Source organism: Heterodontus francisci, chromosome 2 (assembly GCF_036365525.1).
Source record: "Heterodontus francisci isolate sHetFra1 chromosome 2, sHetFra1.hap1, whole genome shotgun sequence".
Lineage (NCBI taxonomy): Eukaryota > Metazoa > Chordata > Chondrichthyes > Heterodontiformes > Heterodontidae > Heterodontus > Heterodontus francisci.
Genome location: NC_090372.1, coordinates 144,591,477 through 144,615,988, shown reverse-complemented (window position 1 = coordinate 144,615,988; position 24,512 = coordinate 144,591,477). Strand labels below are relative to the sequence as shown.

General features: G+C 42.1%; 1 protein-coding gene across 1 annotated transcript in view; it reads left to right on the top strand.

Moving 5' to 3' along the window:
* Positions 1 to 12,804, top strand: part of blvra (biliverdin reductase A) — a 63,426-nt gene extending 50,622 nt beyond the window's left edge. The window contains exons 7-8 of the mRNA XM_068011635.1: positions 1,511 to 1,682; positions 10,755 to 12,804. Of these exons, the coding sequence (XP_067867736.1) occupies positions 1,511 to 1,682; positions 10,755 to 11,016 (434 nt within the window). The 3' untranslated portion in view covers positions 11,017 to 12,804. The remainder of the gene's footprint in view (positions 1 to 1,510; positions 1,683 to 10,754) is intronic.
* The last annotated feature ends 11,708 nt before the right edge of the window (positions 12,805 to 24,512 follow it).

The following is a 24,512-nucleotide window of genomic DNA, read 5'->3' as shown; positions in this document are numbered from 1 at the left end:
TCACGGTATTTATGTGGCTGGTCCAGTTAAGTTTCTGGGCAATGGTACCTCCCAGGATCTTGATGGTAGGGAATTCAGTGATGGTAATCCCATTGAAAGTCAAGAGGGAGTAGTTTGATTCTCTTGTTGGGGCTAGTCATTACCTGGCACTTGTGTGGTCCAAGTGTTACTTCTCACTGATCAGCCCAAGCCTGAATGTTGTCCAGGTCTTTCTGCATACAGGCATGGACTGTTTCATTATCTGAGGAGTTGTGAGTTGTAAATGGAATGGAACACTGTGAAATCAACACAGAATATCCCACTTCTGACCTTATGATAGGGGAATGGTCGTTGGTGAAGCAACTGTAATGTTTTGGGCATCGGATACTGCTCTCAGGAACTCCTGCAGCAATGCCTTGCAGCTGAGATGTTTGGCCTCCAACAACTGCAACCCTGTTCCTTTGTGTTAGGTATGACTCTAGCTAGTAGGAAGTTTTCCCCCAGTTCCCATTGGCTTCAATTTTACTAGGGCTCCTTGATGCCACATTCAGTCAAATACTGCCTTGATGTCAAGGGCAGTCACTCTCACCTCACCCCTGAAATTTAGCTCTTTTGTCCATGTTGGGACCAAGGCTGTAATGAATTCTGGAGCTGAGTCCTCCTGGCAAAATCCAAACTGAGCATCGGTGAGCAGGTTATTGATGTGTAAATGCTGCTTGATAGTACTCTCAACAACACTTTCCAACACTTTGCTCATGATTGAGAGTAGACTGATGGGTGGTAATTGGTAGGATTGGATTTGTCCTCCCTTTTGTTGACAGTATATACCTGGGCAATTTTCCACTTTGTTGGGAAGATATCAGTGTTATAGCTCTACTGGAACAGCTTGGGCATGGGTGTGGCTAGTTCTGGAGCACAAATCCTCAGCTCTACAGCTGGGATGTTGTTGGGGTGTGTAGCCTTTGCTGTAACCAGTGCACTGAGCTGTTTCTTGTCATCACGTTGGGTGAATCAAATTGACTGAAGACTGGCATCTGTGATGTTAGGGATTTCAGGAGGTGGCTGAGATGGATCATCTACTCCGCTACACCATCATTGAGGATAGGGATGTTCATGGAGCCTCCTCCTCCTGTTAGTTGTTTATCCATCCACCACCATTCACTAGACTGCAGATCTTTGATCTGATCTGTTTGTTGTAAAATTGCTTAGCCTGTCTATAGCATGGTGCTTCCACTGTTTGGCAGGCATATAGTCCTGTGGTATATTGTAGGCAAGCGTTTCTTAACACAAACCTTTGCATTATTGATACCTTCTGTATGTAATGCACACAACCCAGCTGTTAATAGGATCAACTTTGTAGATTTCAGGTAATTAAGTACATTTGATAATAAAGCAACAGAACTTTAGAGCATTTAATTGTTTTCAAAGAGGATGTTTATCATGGTGTCTGTTCTTGGTGTTTAATTTTCTTATACTTCCAAAGTTTTGGTGTAGCAAAGCACAGGCAGTATACATACCTATTATTTCCTAGGTGGACCTCTAGATCGGCAACGCAGTGGATTCCCTTCCTTTAGTGGGTTATCCCGTCTGTCATGGCTTGTGGATCTCTTTGGGGAGCTCACTTTCAAATCTGCTACATTGGAAGAACACCAAAAGCAGCAGTACTGGAAGATGACAACACACTTAAATACTAAAAATAGCAGGTTAGTGATTCTGACACTCGTTTTGTGACAGTTTTAAGTTCTCCTAATTGAAGATAATAGCAAAAAAGATACAAGTGTAAAATACAAGTGAAGCATTGCCCACTTTCCTGAAGATAGAGAGGCAAAAGCTGAATAATAGTATCTGTCAAAATTTGTGTTCTTTTCAGGCGGTTGCTAAAAGTCAATAGTCGGGAAGCCATAGCGTGAATCAGAAAGAGGGAGAGAGAATTTTGGAATTTAAATCCAGATTACTGTGTGGTGTAGTGAATTACAACATTGTCCTTTCACCTCAGAGACCTGGTTTCAACATTAGCTGAGAAAATGAGCTAAAAATGTTGTCTCTCTTAGAACTGTGGAAAATAGAAGACTAATGAGGATATTGTACTAATTAGACAGTCTCATTCAGTTATCCAATTGAACTGTAGTAATCTAATTTTAGAGAATGTGGAAATACCTTGGCCTTTTCAAAATGTTGTATCACAGGACAGTTGGTTCCACATATTTCAGTCTTAGCGGGATTCTCAGTGAAAGGTTCAGAGCAGAGGAACGACACCTCCCGATATGGAGAAAACCCAAGTTTAAATCAAATTTTGCCAGTAGAAAGAACAGTTCTATCATTGCACTGGGATAATTGAGGCCTACTTTATAAAGTGATAGAGGGAGATTTACCCTGCACCTTATCTGTGCTTTTTTTCTGGCTTGGATGTTTGTTGTAGACAGTGGAAGCAAAAAGTGAAAAAGTGTTTTATTCTTCAGTACTGACTGCATTCAGTTTGATACCACAAAAGTATGTGGGGTGAGAACTGTATAGATGGAACGAAAAGCAAACAGCAAGTCAACCTCCACCACCATCATGCCTTTCCTGGCACTTGACTCGGGAGTGACCAGTCTGTAGGCCTGGAGAAGATTTCCTAGCCTAATTTGAGGAAATTGGCATGTGATAAGGCAAGTCAAAAAGGCAGTATAAAGTAACCCAAAATGGCAGGATGTGAAGTAATCAGATTTTTCCACAAAAATCATCCCTATGATGTATAAACCTGCACCTGTTTTTCTCTAATCTTCCTGAATTATACGCTTAATTGTAACTGAACAGTGGGTGAATTAGTCCAATGGTCCTGCCATTGCCATTCTTAACCAGCTGCTGAGAGGTGCACAAGGCTAATCTGCACTCTTTTGGCACCCATTTTCCCTTCCTATATGTGGGGGATGATCTCTCTAGGGTGTTCCAGTTTGCTGCTATGTCAAAATATTAAATTTAGGCTCTTTTCATGAGGTACTTTGTTTCACAATTCAGAAACAGATTTTTACAATATATTGTCATCCTAGGCCCCCACCTGCTAAGAATGAGGCACATTAATTTTGTCATGCACATTGATTTTAAAATATTGAACACATATTTTGGTTCTGTCTTCACAAAGGGGGACACAAATAACCTCCCAGAAATGTTAGGGAACCAAGGGTCTAATGAGAGGGAGGAACTGAAGGAAATCAGTATTAGTAAAAAAAAATAGTGCCTGGGAAATTAATGGGATTAAAGGCTGACATCCCCAGGGTCTGATAATCTACATTCCAGAGTCCTAAATGAAGTGGCCCTGAAAATAGTGGACGCATTGGTGGACATCTTCCAAAATTCTATAGACTCTGGAGCAGTTCCTACAGGTTGGAAGGTGGCAAATGATACCCCACTTTTTAAAAAAGGAGGGAGAGAAAAAACAGGGAATTACAGACCAGTTAGCCTTACATCAGTAGTGGGGAAAATGTTAGAGTCTATTATAAAGGGTGTGATAATAGAACACCTGGAAAGCATAAACGGGATTGGACAAAGTCAGCATGGGTTTACAAAAGGGAAATCATGCTTAACAAATCTACTGGAGTTTTTTGAGGATGTAACTAGTAGAATAGATAAGGGAGAACCAGTGGATGTGGTGAATTTGGATTTTCAGGAGGCTTTTGATAAGGTCCCACATAAGAGGTTAGTGTGCAAAATTAAAGCACATGGGATTGGGGGTAATATACTGGCAGGATTGAGAATTGGTTGACAGACAAGAAACAGAGTAGGAATAAACAGGTCTTTTTCCGGCAGGCAGGCAGTGACTAGTGGGGTACCTCGGGCCCCAGCTATTCACAATATATATTAATGACTTGGGTGAGGGAACTAAATGTAACATTTCCAAGTTTGCAGATAACACAAAGCTGGGGGGGGGGGGGGGGGCGGGGGGAGGGGTGCGGGGGGCATATGAGCTCTGAGGAGGATACAAAGAGGCTCCAATATGATTTGGACAAGTTGGGTGAGTGGGCAAATGCATGGCAGATGCAATATAATGTGGATAAATGTGAGGTTATCCACTTTGGTTGTAAAAACAGAAAGACAGATTATTATCTGAATGGTGATAGATTGTGAAAGGGGGAGGTGCAACGAGACCTGGGTGTCCTTGTACACCAATCACTGAAAGCAAGCATTCAGGTGCAGCAAGCAGTTAGGAAGGCAAATGGTATGTTGGCCGTTATTGCAAGAGGATTTGAATACAGGAGCAAGGATGTCTTTCTGCAGTTATACAGAGCCTTGGGGAGACCACATCTGGAGTATTCTATGCAGTTTTGGTCTCCTTATCTGAGGAAGGATGTTCTTGCCATGGAGGGAGTGCAAAGAAGATTTACTAGGCTGATTCCTGGGATGGCAGGATTGATGTATGAGGAGAATTTGGGTCGACTAGGCCTTTATTCACTAGAGTTTAGAAGAATGAGAGGGGATCTCATAGAAACCTATAATATTCTAACAAGACTGGACAGGCTAGATGCAGGGAGGATGTTCCCGATGCCTGGGGAGTCCAGAACCAGGGGTCACAGTCTCAGGATGCGGAGTTTAGAACCAAGATGAGGAGAAATTTCTTCACTCAGAGGGTGGTGAAGCTGTGGAATTTTCTACCGCAGAAGGCAGTGGAGGCCAAGTCATTAAATATATTCAGAAGGAGTTAGATATATTTCTTAATGCCAGAGGGATCAATGGATATGGGAAGAAAGTGGGAACAGGGTACTGAATTAGACGATCAGCCATGATTTTTTTTGAATGGTGGAGCAGTCCCAAAGGGCCAATTGGCCTACTCCTCCTATTTTCTATGTTTCTATGTTTCTATTACTGGAGATACAAAAGGTCTTGTTAAACAGATCAGCCGCAGCTGGAAAAGGCACACTAACAGACAGTGGTTGGAAGGACAAAGCAGCCATTCCTTGACGCATTCAACCCACAGTGGACTTTTGATCACCAGACGTTGAAGGTGGGGGAGCTCATATTCCAGGTTGACTGCGAAGATGGCCGAATACAGAAACAGATATGGTCAAACCAGCTAGTCACATGACTAACTTGCTGGACAACCTAAGATTTTTGAATTTGTACAAACTATTTGGGCAGAAAGCGGTTTGCTCCTGGACTTGGAAGATCTCTCTCCTGTCTGCTGCTATCTCTTTCTCACAAGCCTCTGAATCCACTGAAGACACATGAACCCCAAGAGAGAAAAGTCTCCTACAGCGAACAAGGTTTAAGAAGAATACTGGGCCCCAACGAAAAGCAAGATCTACCTATAATTAAGGACTCTACAGTGAGCTCGAAGAACCGTAACAACTCTTCAGATATTGCCTCAAACCTTTCCACTTTATTTTTCTTCTGCTTTTTTCTGTCTCTATTTAGATGTGTGTATCACGTATGCATGCTAGCATGGGGTGCGGCATGTATCTGTAGGCATTAACTGAATTAGAGTTTAAGTTTAATAAATTTCAACTTTTCTTCTTTAAACCTAAGAAAACCTGTTTGTGCTGGTTTATTTGCCTTATAATTGGAAAGCTGTGAACAACAATTCACCAAGGGGGAGCTAAAAACAGAGTGTTAAAAATTAAACCCTGTTACAGTAAGACCAGATGAAGGCTGAAAGGGAACCCTAGACCTCTTTTTCACCTGGTCGTAACAGAAATTTGGGTGCTACAGTCCTGGATTTTACCCACAGACAAACAAGAGAAATTGGAAGTGGGAAGCCATATTGTTCCCAATCGAAAAAGAGCAAGATTTCAATACAGGTTTTCTTGGTGTGAGTGCTTGAATAATAACATGTCTGCAACTGAAGCTAGTAGCTCTCCAAGCCAGGGTGAAGTAACTTGGGAAAGTTAAAAGCACTGTCAACGGATGAGATGAAGAAAATGGCTGAGCAGTGTGGGATCACTGTACGTGGCAGGGCTAAGCAGTCTGAACTCCTAAGTCTAGTGGCCAACCATTTTTTCCTTGAATCTGAAGAAGCAGAAACAGGGTTAGAAGCAGACTCCGTTGGGGGATTGTTAGCAAAGATACAATTGGAACAGAGGAAACTTGAATTTGAGGAGAGGGCGAGAGAAAGAATATTCCGGAAGGAATGTGAAGAGAGAGCGCTGCAGCGGCTTGTGTTAACTAGGGGGCGATAGAGTAACCCCAGTGAAAGCATGGCCAATATGGAGGAGCATAATTCAGGGCTAGGTACATAATTGTTAAAACTAGCTTAACTAATTCCAAAATTCAATGAGGAGCATGTAGAAGAATTTTTTGTTTCCTTTGAGAAAGTGGCAAGGCAGCTAAAATGGCCAGCTGAGACCTGGCCTCTTTTACAACAAAGCATGCTAACTGGAAAAGCCCATGAGGTTTATTCCCTGTTGCCAGATGAGAGTTCATCAAATTATGAACTGACCAAAAATGCTATCTTTGGGACATATGCATTAGTACCCAAAGCCCATTGCCAAAAGTTTAGAACTCTCAAGAAGCAAGCTAATCAAACTTATCTGGAGTTTGAAAGAAGTAAGCAGCTGGCTTTTGACCAGTGACTGAGGGCTCTTAAAGTACAGCTCAGCTATGAGAATCTCAGAGAAGTAATTCTGTTATAGGAATTTAAACAGTCTCTCCCACTCTCCATAAAGATCCATGTGGAGGAGCAGCAAGTCCAGAGAGCCCGGCAAGCGGCCGTCCTGGCCGATGAGTTTGCTTTAATTTATAAATCGGTTTCCCAGGGGAGAACCTTTCCTAATCACCCCCACAAATCCAAAAGGGACAAAGGGTAGGAAGGTGATAGGAGCCCAAGCAGTCCTGGGAGAGAAAGGAAAGAAGCAGACACTAGGGGCCCTCCTCTAGCCAAAAAGGAAGGTGCTGTGAGCAAGAGTGAGTCCCGGAGACCTATTTGCTTCCATTGTAATAAAGCAGGGCATCTAAGAGCTGACTGCTGGAAACCAAAGGTAAAATGTGTAGGATTAATCAGGACACACCCACTCATTGAAGAAGGGAACCTCATGGTAAGCACAGCTGAACAAGCTGTGGCTTTAACTGCAGTAACAGCGAGACCCAGGAAGTCTACCGCTGCAAGTACAGGAAAATTTAATAGGGTTCCTGAGGGTTATCAGGGTTTTGTGTCTGAAGGGAGAGTAACCCCATATCCCTCGAGTGCGGCAAGCAAGTCCATAGTCATTCTCAGGGACACGGGGTCACTAGATCCCTTTTACTGGGAAAAGGCTTGACCTTTCCCCCAGAGAGTGCAGTGAACACCAAAATGGTGATGAATGGTATTGGAGGGCTGTGTATGCCTGTACCTATACATCGGGTGCACCTGGAGTGCGACCAAGCTTCAGGACCACTGACCATAGGGATTTCCCCTAGTTGCCTGTGGACGGGGTGACCTGCTCCTAGGTAATGATCTGGTGAGGGTGAAGTTGGTAGCTCCCCCAGTAGTGAAAGAAAGACCGCAGGAGGTCAGAGTGACAGGGCAGTGGCAGAAGACGGACCTCTGCAGTTTCCCTGAATGTGTAGTGGATCAGGCCATGATCAAAGCAGCTCCCCCAGAGGAGACTGCATTGGCACTACAGGCAGATGACCATGAGGTCTGCCTGTCCGAGATTTTCTTTGGAAAGTTAGGAGACCCAGGGAATGAATTAAATGGATTGTCCCTGAGCTGAGGCTCAGTGAGCTAACCCAGTATTGCGAGAGTTAGCACAGGCTGCCCAGTCTGAAAGTGAAGCAGAGGGAGACCCTGATTGCTACTATTTAAAGAATGAGGTACTGATGAGGAAATGGAGTTCTCCTCACAGACCTGAGAGCAAGGAGTGGGCAGTAATTTACCAGTTAGTGGTACCACAGAGGTACCGGAGAGAAATATTCAAAAGGGCCCACGAGACTACAGTGGCTGTACATGCCAGTATACGAAAGACCAAAGCCTGCATAAGACAGCAGTTTGACTGGCCAAAACTACACAAAGATTTGGTGGAGTACTGCAGGAGTTGCCACATGTGCCAGGTTGAGGAGAAACCCCAATCTACAATGAAACCTGCACCCCTAAGTCCTGTGTTAGGAGGAGCCTCCAGCAGAGGGCTAGTGAACGGTAAGGGACCCCCACCAAGAACAAAAAGGGATAGGCAGGCACAAGGCTGGCAAAATCTTAGACGGAGAAGAGGAAAACGTGACCAAGAGGGCAGGTTAGAGGAAGTCTAGGAGGAATCCTGGATGAAAACCCCTACTGTCCGGTCAGCCAACACCAAAAAATGTGAAAAGGTAGACTCTACATCCTCCTACGTAAATGCAGACAGTAGAATCACCCCACCAGAGTTGCTAACAGCATTTACAGGAACCTGCAGAGACAAAGAAAGACCTCAATGGGGCAGAGAAACCATGAAAATGATGCCTCAACTAGTCGAAGTGCCACAGGGGATTGCAGTAGAGTCTGCACAAATACCTGCAGGCAGGAGTGTCCTCTGAGACAAAGGGGAAATTAGCAAAGAATCCTCCCCCACAATCAGAAGAAAAGCAAAGGGGCGGCACAGTGGCGCAAGTGGTTAGCACCGCAGCCTCACAGCTCCAGGGACCCGGGTTCGATTCCGGGTACTGCCTGTGTGGAGTTTGCAAGTTCTCCCTGTGTCTGCGTGGGTTTTCTCCGGGTGCTCCGGTTTCCTCCCACAAGCCAAAAGACTTGCAGGTTGATAGGTAAATTGGCCATTATAAATTGTCACTAGTATAGGTAGGTGGTAGGGAAATATAGGGACAGGTGGGGATGTTTGGTAGGAATATGGGATTAGTGTAGGATTAGTATAAATGGGTGGTTGATGTTCGGCACAGACTCGGTGGGCCGAAGGGCCTGTTTCAGTGCTGTATCTCTAATCTAATCTAATCAAACCACCCGTCGCCTGAAGTCAAAAGCCTTTGCATGAATCATCAAAGCAGTGTAAGAAAGTTCAGGATAGACCCGCCCACTACTGATTCTTTTTTTTTAAATTGCCTCAGCAGGAACAAAGACCTAGGCAGCCATGGAAATGGGCAAAAGGAAGAAAAACTCCCCCCCCACCCCCCAAAAAAACCACATGTTTATTGGGATGCCAAAAGGGGGCAATTAAAGCAGCACTGGCACCAAGAGAAAACAGGCTGTAATAAGTTTTAGGATTTATGAATGAATGGGAATGAATGAGAGAAATGCATGGGTTTTTCTGTATCTTACATGTTTATCTTGACCCTTTTAATGTAATGCGCTTTTCTCAAATCGCATTTCATTCCGCTGGGTGTGGAGGCGTCATGCTAGGCCCCCAGCTGCCAAGAATGAGGCACATTAATTTTGTCATGATCATTGATTTTAAACTGTTACTGGAGTTAAGAAATGACTTGTTAAACAGATCAGCCGCAGCTGGAAAAGGTATTTACATATTAACAGACAGTGTTTGGAAGGACAAAGCAGCCATTGCCTGACACATTCAACCCACAATAGACTTTTGATCACCAGTTGTAGAAGGTGGGTGAGCTCATATTCCAGGTTGACTGCTAAGATGGCCGAATACACAAATGGACATGGTCAAACCAGCTAGTCACATGACTAACCTGCTGAGCAACCGAAGATTTTTGAATTTGTACAAACTATTTGGGCAGAACGCTGTTTGCTCGTGGACTGAGAAGATTTCTCTCCTGTCTGCTCCCATCTCTTTATCACAAGCCTCTGAATCCACTGAAGACACATGAACCCCAAGAGAGAAAAGTCTCCTACAGCAAACAAGGTTTAAGAAGAATATTGGGCCCAACGAAAAGCAAGATCTACCTACAATCAAGGACTCTACAGTTAGCTCGAAGAACCGTAACAACTCTTCAGATATTGCCTCAAACCTTTCCACCTTATTTTTCTTCTGCTTTTTTCTGTCTCTATTTGGATGTGTGTATCGCGTATGCATGCTAGCATGGGGTGTGGAGTGTATCTGTAGGCGTTAACCGAATTAGAGTTTAAGTTTAATAAATTTCAACTTTTCTTCTTTAAACCTAAAAAAGCCTGTTTGTGCTGGTTTATTTGCCTTATAATTGGAAAGCAATGAACAAGGATTCACCAAGGGGGAGCTAAAAACACAGTGTTTTTAAAATTAAACCCTGTTACATTGAGACCAGGTGAAGACTGAACGGCAACCCTAGACCTCTTTCTCACCTGGTCATAACAATATTTATTGTATTGATAGTTGTATTTTCCCTGCGGCACCGTTGTCATCATGTCCAGTCTAATCCACAGAGAGAATCAATGTTATAAACATCTTAGAAAATCTATAGTAATCTAGTATGGGATTGAGATTGGGACATGAAGTACCTTAGACAATTTGTGAGCAGTACCTGGCTGACTCACAAATTGAACACTAGAGTCTATACTTCCATACCCCGCCCTCACCCCCCAAATTCATTAAAGACCTCTTCCCACAAGGAAATCTCGCACATTACATTTTAAAGTAGCTTTATTTTGAGTGTAAACTTTATATAACTAGTCTTACATATCCTATCTGTATCATCGCAATGATGATGGAAATATTGCTGAAAATAATTTGCTTGGATATATCTATTTCCTAGTGGCTTTAGTTGTGACATTTGAGTTCACATTTCTAGTGGTAGAATCAGGTCTGAAGTAAACTGAGGCTGAGATTCAAAGTGATTGAATGACAATTGATACCAAGATATTAAGATGTTACAGGATTAACACTTGTGCTCAAGGAGTTGTGTGATGTGAAATATCAATTTACAGTATCTTATTATGTGCCTACTCTTTATTAATTCTATTTTAGACCCTTAATCTGGATTGAGGAAAGAGGACTGGGGTTAAAACGCACAAAGCATATCAATTTCCAGTTCAAATCAGACATTTTGGATCATATTCCAGAAGTGCCTAGAAATCCTGTTGGACTATTCATGCAAGACCTCAACCTGTTTGCCCAGAAGCTAGCAGGGCAAACACCCACCAAGCCTTCTGAAAAGAAGCACATTCTGCACTGCCTAGGACTGGCGGATGAGATAAGAGTTTTCTGTGAGCAGCTACCACCAAATTAATACAATAATTACACTTCCTTCTCCTTCCGCAAATAAAATTAGTGCTTTGTTGGTTTGATGGATTGTCTTTAGGGCTTGATATGTTTGCATGGATTTTTACATTCTGATTAATATGGTTGCCTGTCATAGACCTTGTCACCACTTATATTAATAACAGAAAGTAATGTATATACTAGTCATAAGTGACTAACTAGGTTACTAACAAGCAGTCAGATGGTCATTGCTGCCTGATTTCACTGGACTGTTCTTTTTGTTTTGTTAACTCATGCTATCAATTGCTGGAAGCTTCAGATAACTGGAGGTAATGTTATTTTTGTTATGCACGCAACCTTTGTATTAAGCAATAACCTGGGAGAGAGTTACAAGCAGTCAAATTGCAGAAATATATTTTCTCAATAGTAAGACTCCATACCCTTAACAGTTGTGCCTTGATATTATTTGATTGCTTCCATTGCAACACAAAGTTTTTAGCCAGACTTGTCCCTGTTCTCTTATGTGACCATGCAGTATGCATGCTGGGAGATTAATATTTGAAAATTGAATTTTAATGTAATGCAAAACAATAATCCTCCCTGAATATTTGCTGAATCCATGGACTCTCATTATGTTAATTTTAAAAGTACACATTGACCCCAGTTCCAAAATACAATAATTTAGCAAAATTTTAATAAAATTCTAGGGACTCTTTATCTTAATTTGCCTTCTCCACCATTTTGATTAATATAGCCATGAGGTAGCAACATCCTTGATGATTGTCTTGTTTCCCTTGCTACAAGACAGTTGTCTGGTTCTTTTGCCTGGATCTTTACAAAAAGGTGCATGACCACATTAGGGAGAAAAAATGACCACACTTCAAAAGTTAATTGGCTGTAAAGTGCTTTGGCATGTGTCCGGAGAATATGACAGGCACTAAATAATGTCGCTATTTTTTAGTTCATCTTAGAACATTCAAAGAAAATCCAACTGGGTGTGAATTTCCTTATTGATTTTCTGGACATAGAAAACATAGTGTTGCAAAAATGTCACCACATCATGATTATGATATTCTGTTGGTTCCTTCGCTCCTAAAACATTATATTATTTTATTCCATCTCCTATGCTGACTAAAAATGAAAACTTGCATTTATTGTTGATATCCCGAATTTGTTTTTTATTGTACCTCTGTCTCAGGTATACAAATAGTCCCTTGGTAGTACAGAACTTTAGTATTGCTAAAAAAAGAGACATGCTGTCAAAACTTTTCTTCTTGCACTCATCAGGACAGATGCAAGAATGCTAAATTTCAAAGGGAGCAGCAATTTATACTGCATGAAAAAGTATGCTGATTGCTTGACAAGTTGACTCTGATTAGTTGAGGAGTTGCCATGGAGAATGCATTAGGGAACTATTGTCCCCCATGCTTTTGTTTAATTCAAAAAAGGGACAATGCCTGGACATGTTCCGTTTGTCTACAGAGGACAGGTCCCTGCATATGAATATATGTAACTTCTAACAAGCATAAATGAGCCACATTGTGAGCCCGACTGATAATCTTAAATTGATTTATAGTGTAATTTTTAACACACAATTTTTCAGTAAGTGCTGTCCAATCGTAGAATCACATCTAATGTTAGACATTGTTTAGTTTAGTTTAGAGATACAGCACTGAAACAGGCCCTTCGGCCCACCGAGTCTGTGCCGACCATCAACCACCCATTTATACTAATCCTACACTAATTCTATATTCCTACCACATCCCCACCTGTCCCTATATTTCCCTACCACCTACCTATACTAGGGGCAATTGCTAATGGCCAATTTACCTATCAACCTGCAAGTCTTTGGCACGTGGGAGAAAACCAGAGCACCCGGAGGAAACCCACGCAGACACAGGGAGAACTTGCAAACTCCACACAGTCAGTACCCAGAATTGAACCTGGGTCGCTGGAGCTGTGAGGCTGCGGTGCTAACCACTGCGCCACTGTGCCGCCCTTGTGTTATGAGTTTTACTAATATGGGCTGGTTTGAAGTGATTTATGACTTTAACCCCTTATAGGGACTAAACCAAATCAGGAGTACATCCTTATGAATTTCCTTTAATTGAGTTCAAACCAAACAAACTCGTACAGACACTTATTTGGGTCCAAAGAATTGAACTAGTTTTCCCTCAAAGAAAGAAAACTAACAGAGAATATTACCAACTTTTGGATAGCCTATTCAGGGGCGGCACAGTGGCGCAGTGGTTAGCACTGAAGCCTCACAGCTCCAGCGACCCGGGTTCAATTCTGGGTACTGCCTGTGTGGAGTTTGCAAGTTCTCCCTGTGTCTGCGTGGGTTTCCTCTGGGCGCTCCGGTTTCCTCCCACATGCCAAAGACTTGCAGGTTGATAGGTAAATTGGCCATTATAAATTGCCCCTAGTATAGGTAGGTGATAGGGAAATATATGGAATTAGTGTAGGATTAGTATAAATGGGTGGTTGATGGACGGCACAGACTCGGTGGGCCGAAGGGCCTGTTTCAGTGCTGTATCTCTAAATAAAAAAATAAAAAATAAAAAATATTATAAGTGTCTGGGAACTGTCTTCAATACGTATCTCTCCACTTAAAGAGACACAGAGAGGGGGTTCTTGTAGTTGTTTACAGAATACAGAGACGATTTATTAACTTTTATATATTTAAAGAATTTAACATTTGGTTAAACTTTTAAGTGGCTAGGTATACAGCAATATCAAAGATTACTAAGAGATGTAAAACATAATCTTATTTCTCTAAAATAGAATCTAAAAGTTCAGCCTTGACAATGTTACAGCAAAGTATCTTAGAATATCCATCAAAATTCAAAGTAAACTGTTAGCTTAAATTCCCTGAGTAAGCCTCCTGCTTAACAAAACAAAACAAAACACTCTTGGTTAAGAGCAGAATTCCCCAGTCATGCAGTCAGCTGTTCTTACCATAGGTTGAGAAGCATTGATGAGGAATTTCAATACCCCTGAATTTTTTATTCAAACTCTCACGTTTATACTGTTTCTAATCTATTAACTCATCTTTTGGAATGTAGGTGTTACCTTTCTGTGCATGTTTTTCCCGCTTATGTTATCCATAAATGATAATATCATTAGCTACTTATTCCCAATTAATTATCTGCTGAGAACTCCCTTCTCATGAAGTTGTGAGCTTTTATCTGGTCAAAATGTTTGTAGTATTTTATAGTAACACGAAGACCTAACTTTATAAATGTGTTTTATACTTAAAAGATTTTAAATTAAAGTTGTGCAGTAACTGTTTTTTCCTTTTTTGGTTAAATTATGTTTACATGGCATCTGTTTTTGTAGATGACATTCCATTTTGTGATTGATCATCTGTGATGGTTCTTTGATGGTACCTTGTACCATCTCCTTAAGTCAGTCTGTCTATATCATTGACATTATCAACTAATTAGGATTGTAGTTATCAGTACGGACCATGTATAGCCTGTCTGGTACACATTCCATTGTAACAGGGATGTTCATGGATTTTTAACTCTGCCCTTAAAGGGAATTTCAGTGAGTCTTGAAAACTGACCATTTATTCAATCTTTAATTCTAAAAGGCATAAGCCTATTATACCTATATTTCATCACAGGTTGAGTATGGTCACTATTTTGCCTCTTGTGAACAGCTGAAGGGATGTGCTGGTTGATACAATCCATCAGTCGTTGGGACATACGGCCTACGCGATTGGACAACAATTGGACAGCACTTACTGAACAATCCTGAGTGTGCTAAGAATTATATTTAACAAACAATATCAGATTATCAGTCGGACTCGCATTGTGGCTCACTTACACTTGCTAGAAGCGGTAATCATGATGGGGATGAAAGGAGGAAAATCCTAGTTGGAGCTGTGAGGCAGGGTCATGGAGAAAATCTTTCCTCTTTGTGTTGTTACATCTCCTTGTTTGCATAATGCTAACTATCGAAACCAGCTACTTTATGTAATAAAGACAAAGGTCATTTGAATGTCCCAAACATTTTCACAGCCAGCATATTATTTTTGAAATGCTGCTACTTTGTTATGTGCATACTTCTTCATATCTGAGCCTTCCAGAATTGCACATTAAGCCAAAATTGCCGCACTGGTTGGAATTTTCATATCAAAAGACATGTTTGCACTTAATCTCAGTAAATTAGTAAATATTCAATAAAAACATCAGTCTTTGTAACTATAATATTTGCTCTGCATCGATGTAAATCTGCCTTGGGTTAATATTCCTAACATTTCCCACATGTAAACTATACAATTCTCTATTTAATCTCAGATTGTTAAAAGCGCGTGCACACAAACACGCACATTCACATGCACACAGGAAATTATGGAGAAGTCATCAGTCCCTCTCAGTTACAGAAAAAAATTGATAGGTGTCTCAGAAGAGGTCACCTGATCGCCATTTTTGTTCAGGTAAGGTGCAAGGGATTTGAACAGAAAGGAAAGGATTTAACTTTGGAGGGAAAAAAATATAAACTGCACCCAAAATGTTTTATCTTTGCAGGCTCCCCTAGTAGATTGGTTTGTAAAGCCATGTCGCATGTGGCATTGATACAAACTATAAAACTTTGAAGCTTGATCTGTGGTCTGTCCTGATTTGAGCTAAGATTGTAGTCAAGGTGCTACACTTGGCCTCACCGTACCTGAGGGAGAAAACAATCAGCCAGAGTTCTCGCTACTGATCACTATTCAGTACCTGTACTGTTAAGTGAAGTGGGGACAGGATTGGATGTGACTGTGATGTTCACCAACACTCACTGCTGTGACGACCGAGGCTGGAGGGGTGCACTGTTAATCAAGACCCACTTCTCCACGGGTCACAGTATATCAATAAATTTTCCCACCTACCAAAAACAGACAATTACATACTCTATTTGTCCCCCTGAATAAAGCACACCAAGAAGGTTTCTTTAATCAACAGCAATATTAACTATTTATTATAAAAAAGTATTAACCAATAATGAGATAGCCCTGTGTACAAAAAGCTCCTTATTTCCCAAGCTATCATGCACACACATATACATTTTTTTAAAAAACAGTTAACGGGGAAAAAGGATTTATGGTTTACACCTGTTTCATAGGAATGAAAGGAATAATAAAGTAACTTAGGTTGTCACATTCTGGTAGGAGGTTCTTCGGTTTGGTGAGGTGTCCCAGAGTTGAATAGTTGGATGCCACTCGAAGTCTCTCCAGGCAAGGTTGATGAACAATCTGTGATAGGTAGGTGTTCAAGGCAATTCAACTGCAGCAGGCTTCACATAGGTTTTTCATCAGGGGTGTAGCAACAGGTCTTCTTAGGTTTTACAGCAGCAGTCTAGCAGTCGAAGATTTCTTCAGATTTCATGATTTCTTAAAACACAGGAGGCAACAGGAACCACACTTGAAGCAGGGATTCTTTAGAGACAGAAAGCAATAGAAATCTGCCACCTTTGAAATACAGAGTTTCTTCTCAAGAGATGAAGAATTCCTTTACAGAGAGGTAACACTTTTCCTGGGTCCTCCTCTCTGATCTGCAGGCAGGTCAAAAACCAAATTTCAAATGCCTGCTCTTTGTCCAACTCACAAGCTTTTTAAAAGGTCCAAAGTCAAGCAAAAACCTTCCTGACCAGGTCGCATGACCAGACATAGAGTCTCTCTTGTCATTCAAATTGTTGCTCTGAGGAGGTCAAACCCTTTGCTGGTTTCCTTGAAATTGCCTGCTTTCCTGTCCTTGTGCATCCAAAAATTTCAGCTATTTGCAGGTGCCACAATATCCACTGAAAAATTCTTTTTTCAGTTTTTTTGAAATACACAGAATTATAAGTTTTTAATACAAAAACAAAAACCTTGTAAGACAGTGTAGGATCACAAATGGTCATTGGAGTGAGGAACTAGAGGGTGGTCAGTGCTCAGAGAATCACATACCAGTAAGGAGTTAATGCTAATGGGAGAGTAAGGAGATAAAATTGGAGGAAGCAACAAAAAAATGTCAATATTACAGCAATGGATAAAGGTTTTCCTGTGACCTTTATATTTGAGTTTCAGATTTACATCATATTTACTCTTTACTAAAACGTACAGAAAAGAGATTATAACAAGTAGTATACTGCAAACCATTGATGTGATATGTACATTTACGAGTGGGAATTAAAGGCCTGATACCCGACCCGAACCCAACGGGACCCGATGACGTGTCGGGTTCGGGTCAGGTCGAGTCGCACTTCCGGGTCCAGCATTGGGGCTCGGGTTGGGTCGGGCCAGACCGGACATGCTCTATCACTACCTCAGGTAAGTGACTCCAATGTTAATTTACTTTTTGGACTTTAAAGGTGGTTTTGTTACAGTTATTTTAAGCTTGTGCAGGTAAGGAACAAAGTAAAACAACAGAAAGTAAATTAATTGATGTTCGGGTCGGGTCAGGCATGGGAAAAAATGGAAGGACTCGGGCCGGGTCGGGCTTGGGGTTCTGTCGGGCTTGGTTCAGGTCTCATTTGCAGACTTGAGCAGGCCTTTAGTGGGAATGTTACCTCACCTATTTAGGACTCCATTGATTGGGGATCATTAATGCAAGGTCAGTTCATTTGCATAATTTTGCAGTAATTCAGGCAAATGTTGAATAACACACGAGAAACAATGTCAGACACCAGTAGGCTAGTGACACATGAAAAGCTTGCACTACAGCTTGACCTTGCTGGGAAGTACTAAGTTTAGTTATGCAGCAGCTCTTAAAGCACAGCAGCTTGCCATTAAGGGTCAATTAGAGATCTGGCAACACTTCTCCCTTTGATACTGAAAAATTGGAAATCCAATCACAGGAGTTGCATCAAAGGAGCCAAGAGTTGCACCCTATTTGGGGCTGCAGATCACTCTCCAGTAAAACCACCAGTGCAAGCTGCATGAAGAAGTTCACAACAGGTGATTGGCTGAAAATGAAGATCGGTCTTCTGGTGTCATGAGCAAGGTGAAGATAAGTATACTGCTCACTTTGACATACTTTTCCTAAGCGGGCAATCAAGTATGGTAGTTGGGAGCTACTGTACCCTTAGGCTTCCAACCATGTTTGCTCTCTGCTGTTGGGGTGCTTCCAACCATGGGTGCAGAAATTAGCCCTCATCTCCTAAGATCCCTCACAGAAATCACAGAATAATACAGTGCAGAAGAGGCCCTTCAGCCCATTGAGTCTGCACCGATGCATTAAAGACACCTGACCTGTCTACCTAATCCCATTTGCCAGCACTTGGCCCATAGCCCACCAAGTGTTGCTACTTTTTCAAAAAATAAAGAGACTGTGGACTGACACATAATGAAGGCATCATGGCTGCTTCATGTATAATGACCATTGACATGCACATTTGGAGTCAGATGACCCATGAACATTAATTGTGTGAAAATCCTGCCTGTACATGCGAGGCATGGCAATGTCGGAAGGAGGCTGATGTCCAAATGGGGGTGGGGCACTTTTTTTTATTCGTTTGGGCGATGTGAGTGTTACTGGCTTGGCCAGCATTTATCGTCCATCTCTAATCCCCCCTGGAGCTGGTGAGCTGCCTTCTTGAACCGCTGCAATCCATGTGGGGTAGGTACACCCACAGTGCTGTTAGGAAGGAAGTTTCAGGATTTTGACCTCGCAACAGTGAAGGAAGGGCAATATAGTTCCAAGTCAGGATGGTGTGTGGCTTGGAGGAGAACTTACAGGTGTGTTACCATGCATCTGCTGCCTTTGTCCTTCTTAGAGGTAGAGGTCATGGGTTTGGAAGGTACTGTCGAAGGAGCCTTGGTGAGTTGTTGCAGTGCATCTTGTCGATGGTACACACTGCTGCCACTGTGTGTCAGTGGTGCAGGGAGTGAATGTTGAAGGTGGTGGATGGGGTGCCAATCAAGTGGGCTGCTTTGTCTTGGATGGTGTTGAACTTCTTGAGCTGTACCCATCCAGGCAAGTGGAGAATATTCCATCACGCTCCTTACTTGTGCCTTGTAGATGGTGGACAGGCATTAGGGAGTCAGGAGGTGAGTTACTTGCTGCAGAATTCCCAGCCTCTGACCTGCTCTTGTAGCCACAGCATTTATGTGGCTGGGCCAGTTCATTGTCTGGTCAATGGTGACCTCCCCAGGATGTTGATAGTGGGGGATTCAGCGATGGTAATGCCATTGAACATCAAGGGGAGATGGTTAGATTCTCTCTTGTTGGAGATGGTCTTTCCCTGGCACTTGTGTGGCACGATTGTTACTTGCCACTTATCAGCCCAAGCCTTGATGTTGTCCGGGTCTTGCTGCACATGGACATGGGCTGCTTCAGTATCTGAGGAGTCTGAATGGTGCTGAATAACGTGGAATCATCAGCGAACATCCCCACTTCTGACCTTATGATGGAGGGAGTTTTCTCCTGATTCCCATTGACTCCAGTTTTGCTAGGGCTTCTTGATGCCATACTTGGTCAAATGCTTCCTTGATGTCATGGGCAGTCACTTTCACCTCACCTCTGGAGTTCAGCTCTTTTGTCCGTCTTTGGACCAAGGCTGTTATGAGTCAGGAGCTGAGTGGCCCTGGTGGAACCCAAACTGAGCGTCAGTGAGCAGGTTATTGCTAAGCAAGTACAACTTGACAGCACTGTCGACAACTACTTCCATCACTTTGCTGATGATCGAGAGTAGACTAATAGGGAAAGTGATGCAAGTATTGCCCCAAACAAATTTAGTTGTCACTTGCTTAATATATTGCAGACTGCCTGATGTAGTCGGTGTCCCCTGTGATGGATAGAAAGATCCAGTAGCATGAAAGCTTTGTGATGTGATCTTTATTTATCAAAGCACTTTATAGCATCGAAGGAGGATATTTGGCCCACTATACCTGTGCCAGCCCTCTGAATGATCTCTCCACTTAGTTCCATTTCCCTGTCCTTTTCCGATACCTTTTAAAAATGTTATTTTTCAAATATTCATATACTTTAAAAGTATGTTGGATTCTGCTTCCATTATTGTTTCTGGTAGGGCATTTCATGTCCTAACAACACACTTGTGTAAAAAAAAATTCTCTCAAACATTCCTTTCATTCTTTAGATGGTGATCTTAAATTTATTTACCCCACATGATCCAGTGAAAATAGTTTTTCCATTTGTCTTTTCAAAATTCCTCATTATCTTGGAAACCTCAATCAGCTCAACCTTACCTTATCTGCTTTAACGGAAAAAGCCCCAGTTTGTCCTCATAACTAAAATCCTTTCTCCTTGGTGTCGCCTGAGTGAATCTCTTTGGCACCTTGTCCAGGGCCTTGACATCTTCCCTAAAATATGGCAACCTCTCTGTACAGCTGAGCTGATGTGCTTGAAGAAGGAGATAGTGGGGGGTCAGCCTGAATGTAATGCAGCAGTCAGGTATATTTTTGTGAACGCACAAGCAGGGAGAAAAATGCTCCAAAAACTATATAGCAACTGATTTGTGGGTGACCTCCAGTGATCCCATTAATGGATGTTAGTTTGGCCACATTCCACACACTGTCAGTAAGTGGGAATTGTGCAGCATAGGCAACATGAATATGGCACTGGGTTCCTATATCTATCGTAACACCCCTGCTACCATTTAGTAATGTCGTTCCAACCTTCCGGTTGCTGGCCATTTCAACACTCCCCACTGCTCTCATGCCCACATCTCTGTCCTGGGATTGCTGCAGTATTCCAGTGAACATCAGTGCAAGCTCGAGGAACAGCATCTCATTTTTCAATTAGGCACACTACAGCCTGCCGGACTGAACATTGAGTTCAATAATTTCAGAGCATGACGGGCCCCCCTTTTTATTTTTATTTTTGGTTATTTTTTCTTATTTTTTATGTGTTTATTTTATTTTAGTTTGTTTCTACTGTGCCTACCCACTGTTTTTTTCATTTTTTTCATGTATGTGCTTGGGGCCAGACTGTTCAGTTTTCTGTCAATTAATACCCTCTCTGTACTAATGCTTTGTCTTTCAGCACACCGTTAACATACTGTTTGCCTTTGCTCCATGACCTTCTGGTCAGTTATTTTCTGTGATCTTGTCCTATCAACATCATGGGCGGCACAGTGGCGCAGTGGTTAGCACTTCGGCCTCACAGCTCCAGCGACCTGGGTTAAATTCTGGGTACTGCCTGTGCGGAGTTTGCAAGTTCTCCCTGTGACCGTGTGGGTTTTCGATGGGTGCTCCGGTTTCCTCCCACAGCCAAAGACTTGCAGGTTGATAGGTAAATTGGCCATTATAAATTGCCCCTAGTATAGGTAGGTGGTAGGGGAATTGAGGGAAGGTGGGAATATGGGATTAATGTAGGATTAGTATAAATGGGTGGTTGATGGTCGGCACAGACTCGGAGGGGTGAAGGGCCTGTTTCAGTGCTGTATCTCTAAATAAATAAACATCTCTTTTGTTATCTCTTGCCCCACCCCCGCTTTATTTGTTTAAAACCTATTACATTTCTGGCTCTGCCAGTTCTGATGAAGGGTCACTGACCTGAAACGTTAACTCTGCTTCTCTCTCCACAGATGCTACCAGACCTGCTGAGTATTTCCAGCATTTCTTGTATTCATTTCGTTCTTGTCTGATTCTGGCAGGAGGCCTAGCCACTTATTTTGAAACCTGGACAAAATGAATTTGTAGCTCTACCAGGATTTGATACCAGAAAAGTAATGTCATTGCACAAGAGGCAGTCAACCATCAAGAGATTCAATGGAGCACTGGAACTGCATTTCATTAGCATACACATGGATGCTGACCCCATGCCTGTGGATGATGCTACCATATACATTGATAACGCAAAGCTCTACATCACCACCACCTCTTTCAACTCTAGCACTGCTTCTGTTTGTCAGACTGATTGTCCAAAATCCAGACTTGGGAGAGCTACAAATTCCTTAACTAAGTGTTGGGAAGACTGAAGCCATCATCTTCAATCCTCACCATACTCGTACCCTTGCCACTGGGTCAGGCTGAACCAAACTGTTTGCAATTTAGGCATTATATTCGATCCCCAAGATGAGCTTCCCTACCCATGGCCTCTCCAGCATGAAGACTGATGACTTCCATTTCCATAACTTCACCCACCTCAACCTCAGACCATCTGCCACTTGACACCATTATCATCCCCAGATTCGAATATTCTAATACTCTCCTGGTTGGACTCCCATTCTCCACATTCTGTAAATTACAAATTATCCAAAACGTTGCCATCTGAACCATATTTCTTACTGGCCTAGGTTAGCCATTTGTCTTCCAACCCATCAAATTAAAAATTTCACTGGTGCTGGGACCCTTGCTGTTTATAGTGTACATTAATGATTTAGATGTGAATATAGGAGGTATGATCAGTAAGTTTGCAGATGACACGAGAATTAGCGGTGTCGTAAATAGTGAGGAGGAAAGCCTTAGATTACAGGACGATATAGATGGGCTGGTAATATGGGCGGAGCAGTGGCAAATGGAATTTAATCCTGAGAAGTGTGAGGTGATGCATTTTGGGAGGACTAACAAGGCAAGGGAATATACATTGGATGGTAGGACCCTAGGAAGTACAGAGGGTCAGAGGGACGTTGGTGTACTTGTCCATAGATCACTAAAGGCAGCAGCACAGGTAGATAAGCTGGTTAGAAGGCATATGGGATACTTGCCTTTATTAGCCGAGGCATAGAATATAAGAGCAGGGAGGTTATGATGGAGCTGTATAAAACGCTAGTTAGGCCACAGCTGGAGTACTGTGTACAGTTCTGGGCACCACACTATAGGAAGGATGTGATTGCACTGGAGAGGGTGCAGAGGAGATTCACCAGGATGTTGCCTGGGCTGGAGTATTTCAGCTATGAAGAGAGACTGAAAAGGCTGGGGTTGTTTTCCTTAGAGCAGAGAAGGCTGAGGGGGAACCTGATTGAGGTATACAAAATTATGAGGAGCATTGATAGGTTAGATAGGAAGAAACTTTTTCCCTTAGTGGAGGGGTCAATAACCAGGGGCATAGATTTAAGGTAAGGGGCAGGATGTTTAGAGGGGATTTGAGGAAAAACTTTTCCATTCAGAGGGTGGTTGCAATCTGGAATGCACTGCCTGAAGAGGTGGTAGAGGCAGGAACCCTCACAACATTTAAAAAGTATTTAGATGAGCACTTGAAATGCCATAGCATACAAGGCTACGGACCAAGTGCTGTAAAATGGGATTAGAATAGTTAAGTGCTTGATGGCCGGCATGGACTGATGGGCCTGTTCCTGTGCTGTATAACTCTATGACTCTTATGACTCTATCATAGTGTTTGAATCCTTCCAGAGCCTAGCCCCTCTCTATCTCTGTACTCTTGCCCACCATGCCATAACCATCTGCCTCCTGATTGCTCTGTTCTTCTCACTCCAGCCTCTTCAGCATCCCCCTTCCCTTCACGCCACCATTGGCTGCCATGCCTACAATCACCTAGGCTCCACACTGTGGAATTCCCTTCCTAAACCCTTCCCACCTCTCCTCTTTTAAGACCTTTCTTAAAACCCGTCTTTTTGACCAAACTATAGGTCACCCCTCCTAATACCTCCTTCTTTGACTCAAAATACATCTTTTTTCTTAACATCTCTGTGAAGCATCTTGGAATATTTTTCTATATTAATTGTTATTATTGTTTTGCTACACCACTGGCAGAGGCTTACAAAATTTACCTGTGTTTATTACCTTCTGTCTACATCTTTAACTGGAGAAAATGAGCTCAAGTTTCTAATAACCCAAAGATTTTAGATATTTGTAATGAAAGGTTATTTTAACAACACACAGTGGTTGGGGAAAGTAAGTGCAAACTCTGAAAAAAAACAAACACAGGAAGAAAGCTTAATTCATTTCATGAAGAGTATTTTAACCCGAGCCCTATGTAGATATTAGAAGTAACAGTAAGTTATTGAATTTGGCTTGAATTTAGTTTAGTGCTACTCATGCAGTCACAATAGTTTCATGAAAATTTGATCTAGATTAAGAGTAGGCAATGGGTGGCCAGCTGGGTTTATCAAAAAGCTGAGACAGTTCACAGACTGTAAGTTATGATTTGTCTCTTCTTTTAATGACAGAAACACATTTGAAATTCACACACTGTGAATTGCCTGCTAGTCACAAAATTGATGTTCAAATGTTTCCAGTTGCCTGACAATATATGCACATTAGTGTTCTTGCTATGTAGCTGCTTAAAAAGCTGTTTCTTGGCAGAAAATCTGATGAAGTGTCAGGAGTTCTGGTAACAAGCTAATGCCAGGGTAAAATCCACAAGCCATCCCTGCAGGTGATTAATTTGTGAGATGCATATTTTCTCAAACCTCAAGATTACTTCAACTACACCAAATGAGGTGCTGCAGTGAAGATTCAATGTGCTTTTACAAATAACACTGTCTCATTAGCATCAGCTAATAAAGTGACACTGATTTAAACTGTCTTAGTCACTGAAGAAGTTATTTTCATGGATTAAATAGGCCAGTTTGAGTGCTTAAACATAACCCTTCTGAATTTTCTGTAAAAGATATTAGCTACAAAATTGGGCT